The 26,589-nt window shown below is 34.2% G+C and overlaps 3 protein-coding genes across 6 annotated transcripts; 2 read left to right on the top strand and 1 right to left on the bottom strand.

The window, feature by feature from the left end:
- Positions 1 to 8,303: 8,303 nt before the first annotated feature.
- LOC112287399 (ethylene-responsive transcription factor SHINE 2) lies at positions 8,304 to 10,379 on the top strand. The gene is made up of 2 exons (XM_024530337.3): positions 8,304 to 8,679; positions 9,198 to 10,379. The coding sequence occupies exons 1-2, from the start codon at positions 8,600 to 8,602 to the stop codon at positions 9,754 to 9,756; spliced, it is 639 nt and encodes a 212-aa protein (XP_024386105.1). The 5' UTR covers positions 8,304 to 8,599; the 3' UTR covers positions 9,757 to 10,379.
- A 267-nt stretch (positions 10,380 to 10,646) lies between these two features.
- On the top strand, positions 10,647 to 15,174 carry LOC149988226 (uncharacterized). Of its 4 annotated transcripts, XM_090253533.1 has the most exons (5): positions 10,647 to 12,569; positions 12,690 to 12,831; positions 13,113 to 13,408; positions 13,587 to 13,646; positions 13,959 to 15,174. In XM_090253533.1, the coding sequence occupies exon 1, from the start codon at positions 10,964 to 10,966 to the stop codon at positions 11,561 to 11,563; it is 600 nt and encodes a 199-aa protein (XP_090109659.1). In that variant the 5' UTR covers positions 10,647 to 10,963; the 3' UTR covers positions 11,564 to 12,569; positions 12,690 to 12,831; positions 13,113 to 13,408; positions 13,587 to 13,646; positions 13,959 to 15,174. The 4 variants fall into 4 exon arrangements, with proteins under 4 accessions (XP_090109659.1, XP_090109661.1, XP_090109658.1 ...); XM_090253535.1 differs by having other exon boundaries at positions 12,690 to 13,391; XM_090253532.1 differs by having other exon boundaries at positions 12,690 to 13,408.
- Positions 15,175 to 15,778: 604 nt separating this feature from the next.
- LOC112287905 (conserved oligomeric Golgi complex subunit 3) lies at positions 15,779 to 19,536 on the bottom strand. Its single transcript, XM_024531517.3, has 2 exons — positions 18,097 to 19,536; positions 15,779 to 17,288 (listed from the first exon to the last, which is right to left on the bottom strand). Exons 1-2 carry the CDS (start codon positions 19,243 to 19,245, stop codon positions 16,053 to 16,055), a joined length of 2,385 nt encoding a protein of 794 aa, XP_024387285.1. The 5' UTR covers positions 19,246 to 19,536; the 3' UTR covers positions 15,779 to 16,052.
- Positions 19,537 to 26,589: the final 7,053 nt, after the last annotated feature.

Raw genomic sequence — 26,589 nt, 5'->3', positions numbered from 1 at the left:
AATATAGGAGTTCAAGAATTATACAATATATTATAAGAAATTTTAGTTCTTATACTTTAGTAGGTATTTTGGACTTTATAAGAATTTATAATAGAATTTTAATAAATAGAATTTATATTTTATTTTACTTAATACTAAAAATAAGGTTGTAAGCATGATATTTCTTATTATTAATAAAATATTATAAAATTTATTAAAAATATGATAGAAGTATAGAATTCAAAATAAATATTTTATATTTATATATATATTTTATATATATTTTATATATATATATTTTATATATATTTTATATATATATATATTATATATTTTATATATATATATTATATATATATATATATATATAGTATTTAAAATCCATGTTGTTGGACATTACAATCTTTGGCACATCTATCTATTCTTTTATTCATCCAAGCATCTTTGCTCCCATGTACCTTCTTTCCCATATTTTTATATTTTCTTGTTCTTTGGCTCCTATATTCCTTGATTCCCATGTTCCTTAATTACCATATTCTCATAGTCCTTAATTCCTTTGTTTCCTTGTGCTCATATTCTCTTGTTTTCATATTTTCCCAAGTTCCTTGCATTTCCTTCCTCATGGCCAATTAAAAGGCTTCTTTGTCCCTTGATATTATATCTAAGTTGTCTTATATAATAGATATAATAAGAAACTAAAGATATAAATTGATCCAATAGATGTTTTTTAATAAGAATTTTATAGATTCTTTGAAGAAACTATAATACAAAAAAATCTAGTAAAATCATATTCTAATTATATGTAGATATTAATAAGAAGTAAGTCAAATTTACAAAAATTAATTGAAGAAAGTTTATATTTATGAGATTTTTTATATCTAGCAGATATTTAAATTCTTTCATCAAATAAATTTTTAAAACAATTATTCTAAATTTTCTTCTTAATTCTATGGCCTCAAATTGATAATATATTGATCCATATGTGACAAAAACAAATCTTCCATAGTATATCCTATTTATGTAATTTAAAAACTTTTAAACAGTAGAATAAATTAGATGTAAACTTTGGCTTTAAGAATAAAAGCTGTTAAATTTAAATAATATTTTTATAAAGTAGCCATGAATATATATATATATATATATATATGGCTTATATGGCAATGAAAAGTGGTTGTTAGTATATAGAGAACCCAAAAAATATTATTTGTCATAGGAATCCAACTTAATTTCTCATAGAATATAAAAATTTCTAGAAACAAAACATGTTTCAAATCGAACTATATTTTTATGATTTAGCTACCAACTAATTCTAAAAGATAAAAGCTTTAGATGCTTTTATGAGATGTAAAGTGATTAATACACAAAATAATTAATTTGGTTCAATATAATTACATAAAGCTACATGATGTAAACAATTACATGTAGTATGATGCAAAAACAACCAAATTAGTACAAAATCTACTTTTGCTTATGGAATAAAACTTGGAAGGCTATAAATATGTTAGATATCAAAATAGATATGAGAATTAGATAGGACTCTGAAATCATTTAAAAAATTATCAAATAATTCATGTAACAGAAAATATTTATTTTTGTTATATTCTAATGAGTATGTGTGCATTTAACTTAAGAGTGAGGCTTGGGTTCCACCTAAGCAGTTCTGCAAATAAATGCAAAATCCTAAACAGTGTATTAAACATTCTCCAATTAGTGTTAATAGTTTGCTTATTTCAACATTCAAGCAAGAAATTGGAAGTCAACAATCAATATAGAATTCCTTTTGAAACAATCTCTCACAAATGGGTTTAGAAAACATGAGGCATGATTCATTGTATAGAAAGAGAGGAATTATTCTTCAGTGCTTTGCAAGTGGGATCAGGTCATGGTGTAGGGTTCCACTATCAAACCCTAAAAACCTCCTCTTTGCCTTCTATTGTAGCACACTTGCAAGCTTATTCACTTGGGCTATGGATCTTGGACATGCCCACAAGGCTTCAACCTGTTTGTAGCCATCAACCAAGGTGGAAAGATTGAGTGGGATTAAGTTTTATTATATCTATATATATCTATATATATATATATATAGAGAGAGAGAGAGAGAGAGAGTTGAACAAGCAATTTGAGCACCATTACAAGTATGCATATAAGTATTCTGTTGTGTTACATGTTATTTTTGCCTCATCTGGAGCATAAGAAACTAAAAAGCTTTAAAAGTACTTCATATGTCGATGCATATGTACAAGTTTTTGTTACATGTTAGGAATGTATGAAGAGCATTCTTATGCCTACCACTATTGTTTTGTTTGTTTTTCCTTGATGCTCTCTCTCTCTCACACTCTCAGCCATCATGGCACTACCCACACTCCATTTTTATCAAATGTCTATAATTAGTAATGGTGGCTTGACCAACTCTGACCTTTTGGTGAGCCTTGGAGACTTCCATTTAATAGGAAGTCAATAAATAACTCCTTGGCATGTACCATAGAGGCATAATAAAAATGCTTTGTATTGAATGATGCAATGTTTGCAGGCTATTGCTTCAAATGGCAGTGCCTCCCTTGGAAGTAGCACTCTTTTTATTTTCCCTCTGAGTTTCCTTCTTTCTATCCATAATTGTTCACATTTATACAGGTAAGCCGGTAAATAAACAAATATAAACAGTTCAGTTGGAAAGAGCAGTTTTAAAAACACAAAACATTGAAGTTCAATGTATGAAAAGTGGGTGTGATGTTGCAAAAGGAAGGTAATTTCACTGCATTTTTTTTTTTTTCATAATAATCTCATCTGATCAGTAGATGTTGGGGAAATGAACCTGAATCTGTGTATTAGAAATGCTTTTTTTATTATTATTATTCCAAAAACACCTAAACTGGATAGAACATGAAAAAGAGCAAAGGCAGGGGAAAGGGAATGAGCGGTTTTAGGGTATCCATTTACTGAGACAGAAATAGGAGGTCATACCCATGGCCGAGGACTGTGAAGCTTTCCAGTGTCACTCTGTAGGGACCATCTGAACCTATTTGTACTTTAATAGAAACCATGGATTGGAATGATGCTGTGGCTACTTTCTCTTTCTCCACCAAAATACAAACCAAGTTAGCAATGTAACCCTGTTATTATATTCACTAAAGAATATGGAGTTTTCCTTTCTTGCAATCCAAACTTGAGTGAGCATCACTATTCTGTGGTTGAAACTCAAGAGTGTGTAAATTTTTTTATGTATGTGTGTGTGTATATATATATATATATGATATTTATTCATCTGAGAATGACCAGTGGCTTTTACTACCATTCAACACAGGATACATTTCAAATATATCAAAACTTGTGATTACTAAAGGAGTAAGTGCCAGTATTAGAAAATTGCTGAAACACATGTGTGCTTGGTGGATCCCTCCCACTCTTACAAAAGATTTAAATTTTGAATTTTAAATCCATAGAAACTTATTCATGGGTATGGTTTTTGAAAATGAAGGGTCAAAGAGTCTGCTGGTCATGGGAGGGAGGGTCTGGGGGCATCTTCCTCAAATGAGATAATGTGTTTGAGGGATCTGATATGATCCCCTGTTTCTAAGGAACACCCACTCTGTGTTTGACAGAATGATGTCTACACGGAAACCTAGGGGGAAAACATTTGTTTTCATATATATATATATATATACATACACACATGCACATACAAATACATGAGGAAATGTTGGAACTCCCTGCTCTTCCCTTTGGTCTATAACTTAGTTAGTGAGGGTGGGATTCCAGGCCACACCAGGACCAGTACCACTGTATCCTAGAAACAATTCTGTATAGAATTGACATCTTCAATGCAGCACAACACCCCTTTCTTTTTGTTTTTTCACACCTCATTTCCTCAGTACTGTTCATACAAAATGCTAATATCAAAATAGAGAAGAACAACTTAGAAAAGAGAAGAAGGATAAAAAAAAAAAAAAAAAAAAAAAAAAATCATTTATATTTATTTTTGTATGACAAAAGAGTAAACAATCTTCTCTTTTGTCACAGGAGTCAAACCACCTGAGCACCCTAACACATATCTACACTGCACATTCTGAGCTCAGGCCCTGTTGACCTGGAACAAAGAATAAATGCATCACAAACCCTTTTTTCACAAATGCTGCTGTCAGACTCATTGTGTGATAGAAAAAAGCTCACAATTTGATCAATTCAATGAAGATGTCCAAGGTTTCCACATGGGCCTCCAACATTGAAACAATGAAGCGTTGCTAGTTTTAGCAGGAAAAAGAAAAAGAATGTGTTGCAAATGGGCTTCATGTCCAGGGACTGTGGGCAAAGAATGAGGGTGGATTGGGAGGCCAATTTGCAGGTGCCACAGAGTACAATGGATCTGACTGGGCTGCATCTTCTGGCAAAGTCCCATTTGGATGCTCATAGCTTCTGCCAATTGTCCATTCAAAGCACGACAATGCTTGGATTGTTCCAGGCTGGTCTCACGATTATTCAGTTGAGGAAAGTGGGTGGACTAGAACATGAACGCTCTAACTAGAAAACACTGTATTTAATTAATGGGCATCTGTGTTTGTTGTTGAGAGAATGAGAATGAGAGCTTGCAAAAATAGTAGGCTTTGACCCATTGGGGCAACCACCCTGGACCCCAGTTTCAAGTGGCTGAAAATGGATCGTTAGGGTTCTAAGTATCTGATTTGGTTTAGTGCAGTGGCCATCATACAATCAAGCCTTTAAAGAATGCTTTCCAACTCTAAGTAGATACAGCCATATCACAGATTTTGTGCCTACAATCTGCACTGGTACTTACAGTGGCCACTAAATGCAGGAGGGTTTGAAGGAAACACAATCTTTGGTGGAATAGAGTTCTGTGCTCAATGGAGGACAAATATTATATATATATATATATATATATATATATATGTTGTCTCTCTACACTAATCACAGAAAAAAACAGAAGGGAAAAATAGTGAAAATTGTAAAACAAACAAAAAAACAAAAGAAAAGAAAAAGTACTGTAGTTAGAGCAAAACATTGGGTGGAAGAATATCAAAAGCCCAAAAATGGATGTCAAATCTTTCATAAAAAAAAATTAAACAAATGTAACCCAATTTCATGCATATAAAATTAACTCTGCCCCCTGTGATGTGTAGTATTGCCAGTACTAGAAAATTGAATGCACCTTCAATTGATTTGCATGTTTTATAGTAGTTCCAGGATGGGTTATTTGTCATCACTCTGGCAGGGCTCTGCAGATCTTGTCTGACAGTACACTGCAAGAATGCAAAGAAAAAAAGGGCCCCAAGCTTGTGCCAAGCAAGTCATGCTGGGAAACAACCCTCTACAACATCAATGAAGCACTCAGTCAGGTTGAAATCTTCCTGCAAGGTTTTACAATGCTGCATGACTCATCTCACCAGATTAAAATAACAAGTCTAGTTACTGGGAAATGTGGGAGAGGAAGAAAATAATAACAATAATAATATATAAAAATTAAAAATCCACCATAGAGATTCACACCAATGCAGACCAGACTCTGACACACCTATCACACCCTTTGCATCAAATAATTCCTTGCTTCCGAAACCCCAGATGCTAAACCGTCATGGTATTGATGAATGAGGTCAAAAGAGCCCAACAACCTGATACAATACCCATGTACCTTTGTGAGTTGGAATGGAGACCCCAATTTATGAGCTCCCCTCAAAAGGGCAGTAAAAAGGCTTCCCCCTGTGGCAGGTCTGTAAAAAGGCCAAGGATCAAACGAATATGAAGAAGAAGAAAACAGGGAGAAATAGATATGAGCTGTTTTCCAGTAGTACTCCACATTGACAAGGAAGTGTAGTTAAGTGAAGAAAAGGAAATATGTTAACTCCAGTGGTGACTTTGGAGGTAAGGGGGGGACTTTGTGAAGCTAGTCAAACCAGATTTAGGGTTTGCTTCCACAGCCAGAAGTGGGGCAGGTAACATGCTGGATGCCCTGGCATCACATGGCTTCGCCCTTCAGGTTCAGAGTCCCATTCTGAGTGCTGCCCATTGGCTTTCACAGGCTATGAGAATAGAGGAATTTGCCCGGTAATGAAAATTTATCTCCTTCCTTCCTCTCTTCTATTAGGCTCCATTTTGCACATAGCAGCCAGCATGGGCAAGACAAAAGTAATACTGAAGTAGCCCCACTTTCACGTGGTGCTGTTCGTCCCATTGTGCTCACACCTCATTGGCACTCTCCCTGTGAGCTCCATCACCATTCACATGTGGGGTGAAGGGAAAAGTGTAGTTATCCTCAAAACCCACATCATCAATTTGGCATAGTCATCTCCAAATTGTGCCACTTGAGGGATTTTATGTTTAGGGTTTTCTTATTCTTTTGCTTTTCTTCTTAATTCTTCATTCAGGATTGAGTTGCAAAAGTAGTAGCAGAGAGGGGATAGCATAAAAATAAAAATAAAAACAAACAAACAAACAAACAAACAAGAAACATTAAATGTGACTTGGAAGAGGAAGGAAAGTTTTAGCTTTGACCTATACACATTCTATTCCTGGGAAATTTCTCTCAAAAAAGCTAATTATTCTCTTTCATTTTTGAAGAGAAGAGGATAAGAAAGATTAAGAAGTTTTACTTTATGGATGCACGTAAATAATTTTCAACTTGGGTTTTTGGAAGCAAATGAAAAAGAGAAAGGCTAAGTTTGACAGAAGTATGTGAGTCGAGAGTTGCTAGACCCAGCTTGAGTCCTAGCTCTGGTGTTTGTGCACCCACCAATTTGACTGTGTCCATACTAATTTATGACCCCAATTTGTATGTGGGTAGCTCAACAAAGGGAACTTGAGAGGAGGAATAATATTCGTTTTGTTTGGATCACGCAATTACAGAATTAGATGAGAGTGTGGTAGTGGCCTCATTAATGCAGGAGTTAAATGAGGAGCTGGGCGAGTAATGGGAGTGCGGATGAGATTCCCACTCTTAAAAGTGGATTCTCACAATAAAAGTGCCATTCGGAGTTGGATTAACTGCACAAGCTGAATCCACAGACCTCTGCCATCACACGTGAAATCACAGGCTTCGCATAGCAAAAATTACAAAAATACTATACGATCGAAATTTTCACTTTTGGTGAAGGTTGTTTCTTCGTTATAGAAACCCTAAAATATTTGCATTGGGTTAAAAATGTACTCTTACTCGTAAGAATGTACCCATGGGATGAACCTTTGGGGTTGATTTTATTTGCTTCATCTATATCTATATCCAGCTTGACTAACAAAAAAACATGATGGATAAATATGGATTAAACATGATTATCACTAATTATTTTCCTAGGGTCCTTTGACTGTTTTTGTAACTATCCCATTTTTTGCCTTTGCTTTGAATAATTAGGAATGAGTGAAATGCCATGATTGCTTGTGCAAGAGGTCCTTTTGCCAGTAAAAAGAGGATTGCAAATAATACAATGCTAATCACCATAATCAAGCTCGTACTTGGAGGTTAAAAGTCTTTTTTATAGGCGAAGTGTTGCAGATTCTGCTTGCTGGCTGGTCAGCGCGTCACAAAGTTTTCACTCTATCTAGACAATTTATTTCTTTCTTTTAATAAATGTCATACTTATTATAAAATTTGACTTACTCAAAATATGGAAATGGAGGTGGGGCCAGATTTGTGATTTTTGTGTGGAAATTGGATTAATTTTAATTTTGTTTGCTTTGATTCCTAGATGTTCCTTTCAGATCTTCAAAATATATAATTAAATTCCATACCATAAACATATATATATATATATATATATATATATAATCATGTTTATGACTTTGAAACACAGAATTACAAAAAAAATGCATTGCAACAGCCTACACTCATTGCTAGATTATATTCAGGTGCAACTATTTCAATGTGGCCATAATTTAGCTATGCCAAATTGTGCAGCCTGTTCTGAATGGTAAGATTTTTCTGTTCTTTAAATGATTTCATGTAGAGATAGGATTTGACTTGATCCTGATTTAGCGCTTGTGTTGAAAAAAATAAAACAACAACAAAAACAAACATGATTGTGGACAGTTGATTTTTATTTCATTTTTGTCCTTAATGCTAGATAATTTTTCCACCAACAGAGGACATTGTCAATCAGCTGATTTTGGCCTAGCGCTATTTTACACCGAGCCAAGGTTTTGGTACAAATCAAAAATAGCCGAAAAAACATGCTAATTCAAGAGTGGTCAAGAGTGGTCATGCTTGCGATTGGGGACAGAGAGCTAGGAAAAAAGCCATAGTAGATCATGCCAGTTACCAACAGTAGAAAACACACACTGGCTTCAAATGAACACAACGTAGAAGATGAAGGCCAATATTCTGTTGGCGGCGGACAGTCTCCTTACATATATGGACATTGGTGCCAGCCCACTGACACGACTATCTCCTACTTCTCTTGATCGGTAGCTTGTTGGGTAGCTCTCGCACTTGTGAAGTATAGCATTCCTCAGCTCCCCACAATCTCCCCTCCCCACACACACACACACAACCCAAACTACTTCGTTGTTGCAAGACGAGACCAGTGCGGACAGATACAGAGTGTGAGTGTGTGTGTGTGTTTGAGTGCGTGTGTGTGTGAGAGAGGGAAAACTAGCAGTAGTGTTTGAGTTGGTGGAGATCATGGGCAGGCCGCAGAGATACCGCGGGGTGCGACAAAGACACTGGGGATCATGGGTCTCCGAAATTCGTCACCCACTTTTGTATGTGACTCTGTTGCTGCTTCCTCTCCCACTCGGAACTTCTCATGTTGGCTTGCTTGTAGCATTGTGAGTGTGTGGGATTCTGTTAAGTGAGTGACAATTTACTTGCATTGGTTGTGGGGGAGCTCGGGACGCTTGTGAGGATGTTTTTTTTCTTTTTGTCTTCTCTCTCTCTCTCTCTCTCTCTCTCTCTCCGTTTTTTTCATTTTTTGGTCACTCCTTAGCTCTCTTCGAGATTTTCGTTTCTGCAGCACCCTGAATTTATAGCTTGAGGTGATTCGTGAGCAGAGGTGACATGCATTGTGCAATTTGAAAGCTACATTGGCTGTAGGGGACGTTACAAAAACGATGAAAAGGATGTTGAAGCATTTGAAAGGATTTTGAGAACTAGCACGAAGTGGAGTTGTAGACGAAGAATTTAGAGCAGAAGTTGGAGCAGTGGTTGAGAGGGAAAGGAATTTACAGACTCCTGACGAACTGTTTTAGCTGATAGTATTTATTTTGGTTGTGTTTCGCAGAAAGACGAGAGTGTGGCTGGGGACATTCGAGACCGCCGAGGACGCGGCCCATGCGTACGACGAGGCGGCGAGGCTCATGTGCGGTGTGAGAGCGCGCACAAATTTCCCCTACGACCCGAACGCGTCCAAGCGTCCGAACTCTCAGATGCTGTCAGCCACCTTGAGCGCGAAGCTGCACCGGTGGTACTTGCATTCGCAGCAACGCGACGGCCAGGAAGGGAAGTCGAAAGATGCTCGCATGACGCAGTCCCTTACGTGCCTGTGCCTGGACGCGGAGCAATCCAATCTGGGAATATGGCAGAAGAAGACGGGGAGGCAAGCGGAGGCCAACTGGGTGAGAAAAGTGCAATTCGGCGACAATAACTCCCCGCAAACCGACTCGCCACAGCCGGAAAATTCTAGCGAAAGTTGCATGTCGGAAGAGGACAAGTTCGCGGCTGAAATGATCGAGGAACTCCTCGGTTACAGCCCTGGCCAATTCTCCAACTTCGGATCCCCAGCTATGTCTGATTCCAGCTGCAGCAGCTCCTGCTCGGCTGTCACCACAGCTTTCGAGTAGCAGCACTATCTCAACCCCCCCCCCTACATTTTGTTTTTACATCGTTTTCAAGGCATTGTTGATCTGGAAAGGAATGGCGCAGATGCAGGGCTACTGTAGCCCTCGGTCGATCCTCCACACACGATCAGTGCTGACGCTCGGAATGGACCTATGAAGTCACCACGCTCAGTTTTCACGCGCGTCGCTGGAATATTTTGAATTCGCCTCAGAGCTGGAGGTCGTTGTTCACTACATCAGGTTGAGTAGTAATCCTGTAGTAGTTAAAGGAGGCGAAATCCTTTTAATGTAGCTCCCCCCCCCAGACATAATTAGTTAGCAGATCTTTGGATCTGTACGAGGAAGGAGATGACGAATTTAAGCTCTTAGAGTTGCGCTGTACGTTTGGGTGTCGATACAAAGGGAGTCCTCTTGCACGAAGTGGTATGTATTCCTGTGTGCATACGCTTCCTAGTGTTTAGACGTGACTCGGATGTGATGCTGCAGTGTATACATAGATGCTGCATCTGTCCTAATCAAACTCAGAAACTCAGAAACTAACATACCAACCTGTAATGTAGTGACGGAATGTTCTTTTACATATCTCTTCTACGGTGTGTTCAGTGCACGCCAAATTTTGCACGTTACTTTTACTTGTCCTCTTTATGCAATGTCGTGTTGATTTGGTTTGTTTTGTGTTTTGTGCGTTTTATTGTTGATACAAAACACTTAAGTCAATCCAGCTTCAGATAATCACATTGACGTTCTCTCCTAGCCTTCAAATGCTAGATACATTTATCCTTGATCCTTTCCACCATCTGTGCCCCACTGTAATTCATGGAGCACGCAGTAGATTGAACATGTTAGCTATAGTCCCTCTTACGAAAGCAAAACCATACTGCACGTCTCTTGGATATATCCCAATCTAGACAAATCTCTAGCCACTATCGCTACTCTACCGGCTAAATTTGGCGATTGCGGCCGGAGATCTGCAACCTCCCTCACAACCACTAGATCAAAGCTACCGATTCGAAGTTAATCTGAACCCGACCGCGTTCATGGGACGGCCAGTCACAAGCACCTGAGCACCCAACTCCTGCAGAGGTTTACTTAACAACTTGAAAGGGGGGTGGGGGCTTGCGTCGTCACCTCTGTGGCAGATCGAATCCACATGGGATGGATCAGCACGCGGGAGGGAGGGCTATCAAGCGCGACGCAGCAGTAACGCACCATGTCGTCCGCGAGTGGCCCCACCCAGTGGGACGTGGGGAATATGCAAATGGCGTGGCGACAGAACACCACCCATGATTGTGTTAGTGGTTTCTTCAATCTGAAGACGGACTGGACTGGGTTCTCTCTCTCTCGCTGGACTGGGCTGGCTGACTGTCTGTCTGTCTGGCTGGCTGGCCGGCCAGCTATCTATCTTCGCCCACCCTGTTGTTTTGTGGTAGAGTCTTGGTTGGGCCACCATTTGTGCTGCAACTCTGCGTGCCTCCTGGCCATGGTGCCAGGCCTCATGCGCCGGGGCTTTGCCGGTCAATGCCTCCCTCCCTCCCTCATGGATGATGGTGTACCGCAACAACAACCCCACCCTCCCGAGGCAGTTTTAAATTGCAAGGAATTCACTTCCATGGGGTTTACCTCTCGTCCTCATTGTTATTATCCCTCTTGGATTCACCCAAATAGCCTTGACCGAGGTGGGACTGAGAATACACTTCGATTTTGTTTTGCAGTTCCAGATATTGATGGTGTCGAACAGATGACGTGGGTTATGTTGAACTTTGCAGAGTTAGAACCCAAGAGATTCATGGGCTTTGTAATGGTTTGGTAGTATAGAGGCTCAACTGAAATGTTTGTGAGAGTTTAAGAGTGACACTGGATTCTGACAATAGGCTTTAAAGAGATTTAAAAAAGAAAAAGATCAATCGAGATAGATAAAAGAAAAAACCGTCTTACTTCTTGCAACAGTTTTTTTTTTTTTTTTTTTTTTTTTTTGTATTTGTAACTGAACAGATGAAGAGATAAGTCGTTTCAAAGATTTGATGCACACAGAACAACTATGTGCACACTTTCGGACCTCTCTTTCATTGCAACTTCTCTAAAATAATTAAGTATTCTGAAACAAGTAATTTGTACGAGAATACAATATTTAATGCTACTATGTAGTTGTAACTCAATCCAATGCTATAAATGTCTCACAATGTCCTTGAACTGTACCTGTACACTTAAGAATAAAGAATTATATACAATTATTAAGTGTCCCAACCTCATGTTGTAATCAAGTCAATTTGTGAAATTCAACATTATTCTAATATTCTATTTGGCTGATTTCATTAGCTGCAAACATAAATCACGCCAGCTACTTCAAAGTTCCTTGTTTACACCAAAAGAAGTTAGGGGTAAGTGAAATACCCTTCTCATTCATCCTCAAAGCACCCACAGCTTCCATTCCCCAGAAACGAAATCACTCTAGAAGTTAGATCAACAAAACTGCATTTTCTGACTTCAGAAGTGCATAGTGCAGGGCACCGCTTTTACTGACCTTGGGTGGATAAAAGCAAGAGCAACTCTTCTAACAAGAACACAAAAAAAGTAAAAAGTAAAAAATAAGGTAGAAGAAAAGGACCATGTTAAAAATGAAAAAAAACGATTTAAAAAATATTTTAAAATAAAAAAATAAAAAATAGCACAAATCCCACTTCCACAAGCAAATGCCCTACAGTATAGAACATGTATGGATTCACTCTATATCATGGGCGGTGGGAAGCTTCCAGAGCCATTAGGGTCTGCAATGCCTTCAATTGGAAGGCGTTGGGGTTGGCACAGTATTTCTCAGTGTGAGTGACTAAGTTAAGTTAAGTGGCACTAATACTTGGAGCTTAAGCTTCACTCTTTTCAGAAAAAATAAAATAAAATAAAAGTGTACCCTACCCTCTCTTAATCTCTTTTTAATGCAGAGCCTTCAAGCAACAACTTGGAAAACAAGCATGAAAGCAACTCCTTTGTGGGATGTAGATAACGCCACCACATGAACAACCCCAAAGGCACAATCAAAGGCCAATGTGCCAAAATGCAATAAGACACTAAGAAGTGTTTGGGGTATTGACAATCACATTAAAGTACTATTAATGCCTTTCAACTTCTGGCCATTTGTTGTCTTGCATTTCTATGCACATGATTGGTCTTTTTAAAGTTGTTGTTGTTGTTGTTGTTGTTTTTTAATTTTTTTTTTTTTATTATTATAAGTAAACAAAACAAAACAAAACAAATCATGCTGCTCATGGTGGGCTTGGGTTGTTGACGTTTTGCATCTCAGCCCCATTACAAGAGGCCTTCTGGGGAAACGTCATTTCTGAATTCTTGTGAATGCTTTTTTGCAGTCTTCAAAATCCCACTTCCAAGTCTGACTCAGGTCTTCAGTCAAAGGGGATGAAACAAAAATAAATAAAAAAGCTGCAGGATGCAATAGAAGAAGAAGAAGAAGAAGAAGAAGGAAACCAGAAAGGAACAAAACCTGGCAGAAGACAGGAAGACGCTGCCATGAATCTCACAGAAACTTGTAGGACTTCATGGCACTGCCTTTGGGATGAACCCACTCTGCAGCCTCTTCACACATTTCATGTTTTTCTATGTGAAAGAGGGTTGAATTTTTTAATGGGGTATGGTTTTGAACCTGGTGGGTAAGCTTACATCAGTTTCAAATTTCTGACCAGAGTTATAGAATTAAAATGAAATTGTAATAATTTTGGTATTTTGTTTCAGGGGAACGTTAAATAGACCCATGCTTTTACTAAATAGCATGATGAAGTATATGGTAATCACAATGGATGTGGTTGGTTTTTTATTGGTTGCAGGTCTAATAATGGAGAAATGGGTCTGGAAATCAATATTTTGTTTCATGATGATTAGGATGGGTGGGTCCATTTAGTAAAAACTTGGGACTATTTAACATTCCCTTTTTTTTATTTTTATTTTATGAATGTATTGTTGTTATTGTTTTGTTGAATTGCATGTATCAGTAGTTTTAAATGTGGGAAGTTTCCTTTAGTGTGAAGGTTGATTCTGTGAATTTTGATTTTGAATACTCCATTTAAGAATATAGACATTTATGCATTTTTTGTTCAATTAAATATATATATATATATATATATATATATATATACACACACACACACCAAGACACAGATATTAAGACTTGGTTCCTTGGATTGTGAGGATGACCAAAGGGAGAAAATGGCACTTTATCAATGAAATTTTCAATGATAAAAGCTTGAGGCTGAAGCTCTAGAGCCCCAAAGCCCAAGCAATGCAGCTCTCATGCAAGAAACTGTATGGTACAGCTCTTTCATTTTAATGGGAGCACAAAAATAAAATAAAACAAAACAACAACAAACAAATAAGCAGTGAAAGGCCTGTCAACGCACCTGCATACAGGAAGATTATTGATTATTATTAAAAAAGAAAATGGATGAAACTCTTGGCCTGTCACTTCAATTTATTCTTAGCTCAAACTCTGAAACCCATTGTGATAAATCCACCAAAAAACACAAAAACGAAAAAAACAAACAAACAAAGACAAAGAAGAAGAAGAGAAAAAGAATCCCAACCAAGGAGATTTTAAAAGTTGACTACGCATGTTGAAATTATTGAATCTAATGACATTTCGTTGTATTATTTATTTACATCTGTTTTAGTAATTTTCTTTGGAGAGAGACAATTTCAACTTTGAGGACTTGAAGTTTACTCTCTAATGTGCAATGTAGAAAAATCTCAAACATTTATCCCTTCTAACCAAGGATGTTTTAGCAGTGGAAAGAATCAATTTGAGTTGATTGGAATTATATGATTAGGAGTAATCATCATAATGTATTGTGAATGCAAAAGTGTTTGCAAACTTTCATGGATTGAAACAACTGAATACATATGTACATACATTTTTGGAGTATTTTTACATTTATTTTTCTACAGAAAAAGAAGATTATCTACCAATAATAGTAGTAGAATAAAACACATATATGGATCTCTATTCACAACTGCAATGCATCCATCCTTACTAACTTATTTTCATAATATGTATCTCAATCCATGAAGCATATCTTTGGCACTGAAGAGCAAAACATTGTGATAAGAAATTTGTTACAATCTGATTATAAAGTACACGTACAATCTACAAAAAGAAGAAGAATTTTAAGAGGTTTTTTCCTTGTAGAAAATTGCATAAATTGAGAGAATATAGAACCTTCATCATCTACTTGGGTTAAGCTGTGGGGCACACCAAGTGTGTGAAACATCAACAAAACCCCTTCAAGGCCAAATGTTCACAACCCTAGTTTTCCCTTTGGCACAGCCATCTTTTTGGCCTTGTGCACACCCAAGTCACAATGGCTGCCTCTTCTGACTGGTGCTATGGTGCTAAAGGTTCTCAATTCTTAAATTATTAGTTATAAATATGTGTACATATGTAGATAGATATGTACAAACACAGCTTTTGTAGGAAAAGTAAGAAAGGTGATATTCAACGTCCAAAACAAAAGTCATTGTCTCCAGAGCATCATTTCTTCAGGCGCATACAATACAATGCACAATGTCTAGTAATTTTTTGGACTTAACCATCTTTTTCCAGTGTGGATGAGGAAAATCACCCCAATCCCAAAACTGGCTTTGGAACCTGCTCATCCATTATGGAGGTTTGCTATCCAATCGAAAAATGACATTTTAGCTTATTTTTCGATTGGATATCTCGAGATTGTGCAAAGACAATCTCTTCCACAAAATCTTTCGACTAGCTAAACCTTAGTAGTGCTACTTTGGTGATGATTTGAAATGGGCTGCCTCGTTTTGAGGTAGGTTGGGTTTGCTGTATAAACAATGCTTTCTCTGAGATAATAAGATGCATTGGAGTACTGAATTACATGATCATACTGGATCACTGCCGAGCCATGAGATGTTTCCTTAGAATTTATTCTGGTGCAGTTCCCTTCAAAAGAAAAAAGAAGAAAGAAAAAACACTCAATACCAATTCCCACTTTGAACTCGACCTCGTGAATAGGGTTGAGGTGCTGCGGAAATCTCATGCAGAAATAAAATTAATATTAGTTGCGGATTCATATACCCATTTCAGACTAGGCCGAGAGCAAATGCTTCGAGGTCTACCCAAATGTAGACGGCAACTGAAGGAACGACGCCAATCCACAGTACATCGACTCAGAGGGTCCGGAAACGTGGCACTACATTTAGCATTACAAACGGAATCGATGGCTAGCAAAGAATCTTTACATAACAGTCAGTGAGACAGCTGCGAACTGCATGACTAATCTAACTCAACACAAGCCATCAAGAAACGATTGTAAATCGGAAAGCTTCATGATAGGAACCTGTGCCGCCTCTTCAGGGCTGTAGTCGGACTCCAAGAGGGTCAACACTTGTACGTGCGCTTCTAAGATGTTGGACTTGATGGGCTTGAAAAGAATAGACCTGGTCGAAGAGTTCTGCAGATACAAACCCATTCTTGATACAATCCCAGGCAATTGCTTCTTCACAGCTTCTTCAACGTTAGCGACCATTTCAGCTAACTTGTCTGGAGTGGCGAAAGCTTGTTCTTTCAAGGCCTTGGGTACTTCTGCATCCACAGAACGACTACGAGTAGCCACCTTGACTGCTGTTACCTTGGTCATGAAGGAGAGCAACGGCTCGATTGTAGTCTTGGTCACCAACATGATGAATTGCTCACAAGTCAGCTTTAGATTCTTTTCAAGCTCTTTCTTTGCATCAATTTGGTAGTCCATCACTCTCGGTGAAAATGTCCGAGCAAGGGATTGACTGCTCCAAAGAGAGGACTGGCCTCTCAGAACTCGGCGCAGATGATCAAGTAAGTGCGTAAAATCAAGTTCTTTATGTGTCACTGAAAAGTCTATGTCAAAAGGAGCAATCTGCTCACGAAGTATCAAAAGGTGCTTGATGAGGAAAAGCTGTCCATCCATTTGAGTAGCCCGTCTCTCAATCAACTTGCTGGACCTCTGAATTGAAGTCGAGCACATGTTGATTGCATCTTGCGCAAGACCCGTAAAAATTGTTGGTTCTAAACACCGGTAGAGCTTGGACAGACAAGAGAGAGTTTTCTCCAGGGGCGGGTACCAAGTAGAGTAAGAATCTCTACCTTCTTCTTCGCTTCCAGCAGCAGCTGCAGCTGCTTGTTCCAACTTTGCTGGGTAATCAAGATCCTCTGCAGATGGCAAATAATTTGCAATTTCATCACGCATATAGGTTTGTGCACGGAAAGTGAGTCTTTCTTGAACATCAGCTAAGGTCTTCAAAATTGTTGGGTGTAGACCAGCCACAGATTCCCGTCTTCGTCCTAATTGTTCATCCAAGACTTCACCTTTTAATATATCAACGAGCTCACAAAGCAAATCCAGATCTGCTTCATGTATGAAACGAGCTCGTAAGGTGTCATATAGTGTTGTACACAAGGGATCCAACAAAGGAGCAAGGTTTAAGGGATCCGAAGCAGACGCTGGAAAGAAGTGGTCAAACAGCTGATGCTCCAATTGACATACCTGCGGTAGCAATAAAATAAGAAATAAGGATTCATGCTGCATCGAACTAACTCTGGACATCCCCAGGGTGCTGAATATCCCAATTCAAGTAGGAGAACAAGGCATGCATTGACAAACTGTATCTGAACTATCCAAGTAAATACTCTGATCAAGGCAAATGGTCTTTTTCTTATTTTGTTCTTTTCCGGAAAAAATTCCCTCCACCTGGAAATCCAGTGAACTAAAAAGATTTCAAGTACTGCGATAATTTTAATTCAAAGTATCAGCACGAAAAGTTCATATCAGCTTGAACGGAATTTAAACAGAACCTCCCTTGGTGCGCTACTTCTTTGGTGTTCATGAACAACTAAGAAAATGCTGACGAAATTAAGGGGAACGACACCAGTTTCTTCAGAGAATGTATACAATGGAATTTTCATACCTACCTGTGCATATATCTTACGAACATCAGGACATCTTTCTTCTTAAATAACCCTTAAAAAAACGTAGCGAAAGTCACATTTGTAGCACTCTCAACTAATGGCATGCATAACAGATAGAGCACAATAGTTTTCTGCCACAAACCAGAAGCCCTGTGAAACTTAGGATGCATAAACTAAGACACGCAACTACGGAATGTTCCAGGCTCGTCACATGCTGCGAGCCCTAAGAATTTAAGTTACAACTAAGTATCATATACTGCATGCCCTAATATGATATGTATCACATCACTTAAATTTGTGCCGAGTGGTTTATGGGTCATTTGTTTTCACGCAGCGACCTACCTATATCAAATGACAATTTAGGTCTGGGATCAGAGTGAACGTACCTGACTTAAATACGCACAGCCCGATCTTGTCAAGGATGGGAGAGACTCTTTCTTCGCATATTCAGCAATTCGATACGAAACAACACCCTTCACTAGAGCAAGGCGTTGCTCGCAATACAGTGAAGTCAGATCCGCAAGGACCTGAGTATACTCTTTTCGAGACGCTCTGTTCTCAATTTCCTGCATTAAGGTCTTCAGATCACTCGCAGCAGCTTTAAACCTCACATATAGCACCGAAGTCTCTGCACCCTCAGTGATAGCGACTTTCCCACCCCCACCTAAGATAGAATTCTCCTTCACGGCAGTCTGCACCTGAGATGACGCATTCCTCAGCACATTGAGCACATGAGTCCTAATCATACCCAAGGCACGGGACTGCAATTGCTTAAATTTCACAAGATAAACGCTGGAGTCTGCATATTGTGGATTGTTGGTCACATAAGAAATGCATTCATCCAGGCGCTTCAAAAAGGGGAGGAAGTGACTGCTTCCAACACTCATTGTCGGTGCATGAAACTGAGTGGAAATATTTTCCAGCTCGTCAAAGTAATTGAGCTTCGTTCTCAGAGCATCAGCAAACTCAACCAAGCGCTCTTTCTCCATCACCAACCGCTCGCAAGCATCATGAAGCATCTTCGTCTTGGTAGCTACTGCCTGATGCTGCGCTTGCAAATCATCAAACCGTGCTAGAGTTCCATCCAGATGCGCTAGGATCTCGTCACAAGTCTCCAAGTGCCCCGTGAGCGTGTTAACGTATTGACGATACTTCTCTTCCGTCTCTGACTTCATCGCCGACTCCAGATCTGTGAACCATTTGTAAAACTGGTGCTGGCTATTCAGTTCCACCCGCTCACTAAACCCAGCACCTCCCTGAGTGGCATCGCTCACTCTACCCTCTGGATCCGACGCAGTAGCGGGCGGTACCGGAGGACGCTGAGTCGGCTGCGCCGTTGCGGCGACATGAGCCGGCATTGGTCTGTCTGCTGCGCTATGAGCCAGTGCTGCAATAGCCGCTTGCTGTTCCTCCGTCAATGGTGCATTCTGCTCCCACGCCGTCGCAAACTTGTACCCTGACGACACCGCCACGGGCCTCGCGCTCTGCGACATTTGCCCCGCAATTGCGCCTCTCCTCTCCATCGCCGTCGCCATACCTGTCTCCACTTCTTCTTCCACTCAACACTTCCTCTCTCCGCTAACCCTTTCAATAAACCCCTTTCTATCTATCGATCGATCTATCTATCTCGATCCGCAACCTCCGAAGTTGCTTTTACAATCACGAGAAACCCAATCGAAAACACTGCATCCCTAACTCCAACATCATAATCCCCGCTCTCGCATCTCACCACTGTCTTCCAATTTCGACCCTGAGCTTCTCCTCTCCTCTCGCCCACGACGCACCACCATAGCCAGCACGGGGGGTTTCTTCTTCGCTCTACGCACAACCAACAAGCGACTGGTTGGCAACCGGAAGGGGACTCCCTGCGAAAGAGAGGGTCACCGGGAAGTGACCAGTTAATGACCGGGAACCGGAGGCAGCCAGTGGGCATGGCGTGGTATTGGAGGGAATATGGGTCAATGTTCATGTTCACACCGTGTTCCGAAAAATCTGAAGGGGGATGATATATTTTTTTTTTATGTATTTTGTGAAGCTTGATGTTTAGAACGTGTAACACTTAAGTGAAAAAATTGGAACACAAATCAACCCCACGTCCCCCTTTTACAAAGAAAAAGTGCATAGAAATCATTATAATTGTATGTATATAAATATATATATATATATATATATAAGGGAATGTTGAATAGCCCCATGCTTTTAATAAATAGACCCACCTTTGATGAAGAATATGGAAATCATGATGAATGTGGTTGGTTTTTATTGGTTGTAGATCTAATAGTGGAGAAATGAAATCTAGAAATCATTTTTACTTTTCATGATGGTTAGGATTCACTTATGAAATTCACTTAATGAGATCCATTTTTATTTTTTAATAAACATGATTTTTTTAAAAAGATATAGACAATGCAATTCATTTTTTTATTTTATTTTTTCTTTCAAATTTTTAATATAAATTTTAAAATTGAGAAAATTTACATGGAATTTTTTGTTTTGATATTGATATGATTTTTGTAACAAATATTGTGAAAGATATAATGATTTTTAACTTTTATTTTTTTCTTTTACACATTTAAGTACCCTGTTATTGTAAAAGAAACAAGACCATAAACTACAAAATGAAGTTTGTTCAATCCAAGAAAAACAAAAACTAGATTGATGACCAAAGTAGTAAAAGAAAAATACAAAGTACTATGCATTGCTGCACAATTTATGCTGAAAAATCTGGTTGTCTCTTGATTCATTTCTTTTTTTATTGTAAGATTTAGGTCCTACAAAAATTATAATAGAAATGGATGACAAGACTACAAAATTCTTTAAAAGATTTAGTAGTATATTTAACAAAAACGACATTAAATATTTACAATATTTTCAAAAATATATATTATATTATATTAAATTCTAGATAAGAAAAAATAGAGATTCCAAATATTTGAAATTGTTTTTTGATATTATTGTAGAGCATTAAAGGAGTGACTAGAGAATTTTTCAAGTTGTAACTTATTTTAAACCAGTGTTATTACTTCCTCTTTTTCTACCAAAAATTTCTATCAAATGTGTTGGCGATTTTCTTTTTAAATTCAAAGATTGCGTTTTTTTAAAATTTGTGTAATGTACACTGAATTTTATCTCTATTCAATACCTATATTTCTCTATTCATCTAGTAACAATAACTTCAACCACTTAGTATTAATGAATTAATTTTATAGCCTCAACCACTTAGTATGGACGAATTAATTTTATAATTTCACATTAGAAAAGACTTCTAGTACATCTTCAAAAAGTAACATCTTAATTGCCAAAACCAAGGTTTAAAATCTTCTAATAATACAATTCAAAAGTCTATTACCTTCTTTAAAACTTCCATATTCAAACTAATTGTTGATAAAGCAAATTTAATATTCTAATCATCCAATAATAGTTTGAGGGAATTTACATCATGGTGAAGGTTAATATAGTTATTATAATAGGTCCAAAGACCACAATATAAATATATATATATATATATATATATATATATACTAAAAGTCTTTGGAATTCATAAATAAAATAAGATGAAATATTACATATTATAAATATAGGAATAACTTTTAAAAGAAAAAACCAAAGAATCTATTAATTTTACAATACATATATATATATATATATATATATATATATATATACATATATTTAAGTATTGGATGACTCATTCTTCCTTTCATATATATAATTTAGTGGAAAAAATACTAAATATATTCTTAATAGAACATTTTAAAGGCTAAACTTGATACCTCAATCATAAATACATAAATTTATCAAAAAAAAAGAAAAGAAAAGAAAAGAAAAGAAAATATTAGATCAAAATAAAACAACTAATTAGTTATTTCTATTACACAAGAAAAATCTAGTTGAAAAAAATAATATGATATAAAAAAGTATTTAATGAGATCAAAGATAATATTAAATTTATGTACAAACATAGAAGTTTTGAGAACACTTGTAAGAATAGATACTCAATGATTGAGCTGCTAGAGAAGACTTCATATAACACCTTAGTTTTATTAAACACTTTGGCTATTCTTAGCACACCTTAAAATTCGAAAATAATTTCAATTTATAGACTTTCAAAAAGAAGCTTCTTTAATCTAATTATAACAGTATAAAAAAATAATTTTATATTTTTTTTATAAATAAAAATATGATTTTGTATCAACAACAATATTGATAATTAGCAAAATATTCTAAAACAAGTCTTTAACACGAACTTGGATCATAAGTTGAAGAGGTTATAAAATATGTTAAATAATACTTCCATTAATCTCTATAGTTTTGATTGTAAAATAATATTTTATAGGTTATTTCAGCCATTAATAATATTTTGTAACATGTTAAAAACTATCTTTTTTAAAAAATATTTTTTATTATCCTTGAATATACTATTTAAAATAATATAAGGTACAATGATAAATCTTACTAATTTTTTCAAATACAAAATAATTTTTTAAAGAAATTGTGAGTTATTAGGATCTTCATATCAACCTTGTTATCATGAAGGTAATAGCAGTTTAATTAGTTACAATTGTCAATAATAGCATATTCTTTACACAGCTTTAAAAGAAAACTTAAAGAACAAGGTATTGTTTAGTTGAACTTGTTAATTCTATCTTACAAGTTAAAAGATTATTCCTTTTCAATCACTGTTTTGTCTTAAGCTAATAAAATAGATTCAAATATATCAATCAAAATTATTTATTATACAATATTTAATAGAATTTAGTATTTTTATATATTTTTTATTAATATCTAGATAAAACTATTATTATTAGAATACAATTAATTTTTATGCAAATTCCGTATATTTATGTTTAAAAAACCGGTAAAAATAAATAGAATGTCTACTTATTTAATAAGTATCTAATAATATCTATAAATATTTCACTATTATTTTATTATTTTTTATTGTAAACTATTAATATTTAAAATATAAATCAAAAGAAGGTATACCATGTATATATAAAACTTAAATAAAAATATACATATATGTTTTATTTTTTATTTTAAAATCTATGTGTAATGCAAAAAGTCAAACCAAAATAATAATGATAAATTAACATGATTGATAAGAGCTTAAAATATAACTTGATGTGAAAATTTTGAACTTCTTCTAAGATATATTCAAATATATACATAAATGTCTTAAAATTAGTTTTTCATAGAGAAAAATATATTAATATAGAATAATAGTTTTGCATTCAAAAAATACTTTTAAGAAAAAAAATCAACCAATTTATTCCTAAAGCAAATCAATATAAAAATAATTATTAAAATTTATCTTTTATTATATTCTAATATAATTCTTTAAAAAGGGTTACAATAAATTTCAGTATTTTATCGTAAAAAAATTTAATGTACATTAATAAATTTGAAAGAACTAAAATATATGATGATTTATTCTAAACAAAAAATCAAAAAAATGTTTTTCAGGAGATGTTAAAAAAATAATATAAAATTGTAAAAGAATAATTAATGTGAGATTAAATTTTGAAAATTGCATTTGTTTTATTATAAAAGCCTCTATTTATTGCTTTTTTAAAATATATTAAATTAGTCCCGACTAAAGGATTATTCTTAGCATATTTGGTAGTAAAATTAAAATATATATATATATATATATATATATATATTATTAATATTATTATTTACTATTATTTTATTTTAAACTAAATAATTCATGTATATTTAGAAAATATTTTACTTTTCTTTCAACTTATAATTACTTAATTCTCTTGAGTTTGATTTAAAATACATAAATAAATATAGAAATAATATATTACTGTGATAATTATTATATCTTGGGTCTTCCAAAAAGACTATGTCATACAATTTATTTTTTAAATATACATCAATTAATATTAATTAATAAATATAAGGTACCTTTAAATACAATCATATTGTGGTGAATGTATAGTATCACTTCTAAAGAGCTTTTTGTTTTTAATGACTATGTCTTCAAAAATATATATTCTAATTTATTTAGCTAAATTTAATGGTATATCTATGTTTTTTGCTAGTTAATGTGTAAGAGTATGAATGGTTTGTTTGATGTTATTTGAATGTTGAATATAAGATAAAATTTAAGATTTTTTTTAAAATTTATAATTATTTAAATAATTCAATGTTTTATAGTGGTTGAAAATAAAGACGACATTGAATATAGGGAATGGTAATTTTCGATAATTTTGACCCTTGCAACAATGAAGATTTTATATGATGGGTAGGTTTTAATAATAAATTAGTAGGAATTTCATATTTGAAAAGGATTATGAAGCAGGAAGAACAGATTAATGGATAAGGGTGTAATAAAATGAAAAAAATAAAAATAAAAAAAATAATTACAAGAACAAGAATAAGATGAATGGAAAGAGATTAAGGTTGAAATATAGAAAGCATTTAATTAACCAAGAAATATTTTTTAAAAGGTGGAAAAGAGAAATAAACATAAATGGTCGATGTTTGATAAATTATAGAAAATTGGGATGAAATTTGTAAATACAAAATAATAATGTATTTTTTAGGTATAATTTTAAAAAAAATTATAGGTTACCACTTTAAGTATTTTAAGTTGTCCTTGTAGATAAACAATGTGGTCATTGAATTAATTGCAATAAGTAAGAAATTTAAATGGATAGAAAGTAATGAGGTTATTTTGAAAAAAAAATTAAAATCTATTTTTACTAATTTATTTCCTTTATTGAGAAAAAATATAGAAAAATATTTTTTTATATTAATTTATATATTTAAAACTTTGTAATTGAAGAAGCATTTACATAAAATATTTCTAAATTTATTTAAGATCTTAAAACAATTTATAAGATTAGGGCAAGTATTTAAACAATCAAAGTATTCTATTATATTTAGATGAGTATTTGAAATTTATTTTTTTCACAATTTTTTTATTTTTAAAATTTTAAAATTTTAAAATTATATGTATATAAATATATATATATAATATTTTAAAATATAAAAATAGCATAATATAATATTTTATACTTCAAATATTTTACATATTTTTCTTTCCAATGTTTTACAATATTTTTAATTTCAAAAATTATTGCAATAAATTAATCTTTAATTTTAAAGTTAGTAAGTAAATAGTTTTTTCAACATAACATAAAAAGAGAAAGATAAATTTAGTGAATTTTATTACATATAAACTATACCGATTCTATTATTTTCTTAAAATACAAATAATTTCTAATTTTGGTCAATTATTTTATTATAAGATAAATTATAAATTATTATCTTATTAAAAGCATCTATAGCAACATATCAAATTTTAAAAAATCCATAAAGGGATTTATACTAGTAGAACAAAAATATTAGATTTGAAACTTTTTTATATAATTATCAAATTTATGTAATATTTTTCTATATATATATATATATATATATATATATATATATATATGCATATAATTAAAATCATTGTATTGATAATAATTTTCAAAATTAAGTATTTTTTAAAATTTATACTTCTTATAACTTATTTAAGACTATAAGATTTTTTATAATTATCCAAAAGTTATCTATGAACCTTTTTATAATCATGTAAACGCTTAGGTCATTCAAAATGATCGACCAAATTTTTTTGTGGTCCTTTAATATTTTGTAAATAAGATCCTTTAGACATTTAAGTTATTAAATAATTTTTTAAGTTTATTCTAAAAGTTTCATTTGAATTTACTCTTTGTAAAGTGAATTTGAAAGATTAAAGACATCAATGTTTTCTCAATGTAAATATTTTTTTGTTTTGGTAGTAGTCCCATTATAATATAATTCAATGTTCTTTCTGTCAATTTTTGTCTCTTTAGTTTTTGTCTTCATATTATAGATAATTTGACAAGCCTATTGATTGTAAAATAAATATATACATACTTTTAAAAGAAAGTAAATATTATATTTTATCCTACAAAGTATATTATATTATCCAAATTTTTTTAGATTATTTATATATTTATTTCTTTAAAGTATCTTTTTTATAATTTAATTCCATAAATAATATTGTATAAAAAAACTATTTTTTGAAGAAATTTAATAAAAAAAAAATTAAAGAGATTTTTGATAAAACAAAAAAAATCTAAATTTTTACTTTTTACCAATGTTAGGGACATAGTCCTTAGAACCTTCTAGAGACAAGTTTCTAGAACCTTCTAGAAGCAAGTCTTTGAAACCTTCTAGAAGCTTCCTACTTGGTAGAAGTTGCTTGAGAAGCTTCCTAAATAGGAGTATATATTGGAATCGAGGCTGAAGAGTTCTTCAGTCTCGACAACACATCTCTTGGAGCTCTAGCTCACCTCTCTGGTATTGTTCTTGTATCCATCTAATTAATCTAGTTCTTGCCAGTTCTTCTTAAACTTCTTCTTAGATCTCGAGTCTGTATTTCTATGTCCGTGACAACCAATATGTTTTAATTATATTATATTTTATATAGTTGAATCAAATTTCAGAATCTTCAAAAGATTTTAAAGATTTTATTAAATATTTAAGTAATAGCATGAGAACTATTTAATTTCTAATTTGATGATAAAAATAAACTACAAAAGTTAATTGAAATTTTTTAAAATATTAAAAAAATACTATAGAATATTTTTTAAAAAATAGAAATAAATGCTATTTTTTTATTAAAAAATCCTTATTATTTGTACAAATAAATAAGATTGATCTTAATTGGTATAAATTCTTATTATATATTTAGTATTTGAATAATTAAAATTTAAAAATTATATTAGTATTTACTAAGATACACATGAAATTAAAGACATTAATTATTAAAAATTTATAAATATCTGTAAAATAATTATTTAAATGTTTTCACTAACAGTTAATTTTATAGTATT

This window comes from Physcomitrium patens, chromosome 10 (genome assembly GCF_059467195.1).
Source record: "Physcomitrium patens ecotype Gransden chromosome 10, ASM5946719v1, whole genome shotgun sequence".
Classification (NCBI taxonomy): domain Eukaryota; kingdom Viridiplantae; phylum Streptophyta; class Bryopsida; order Funariales; family Funariaceae; genus Physcomitrium; species Physcomitrium patens.
The sequence above is the reverse complement of the archived record's forward strand: the minus strand, read 5'-3'. Positions and strand labels throughout refer to the sequence as shown.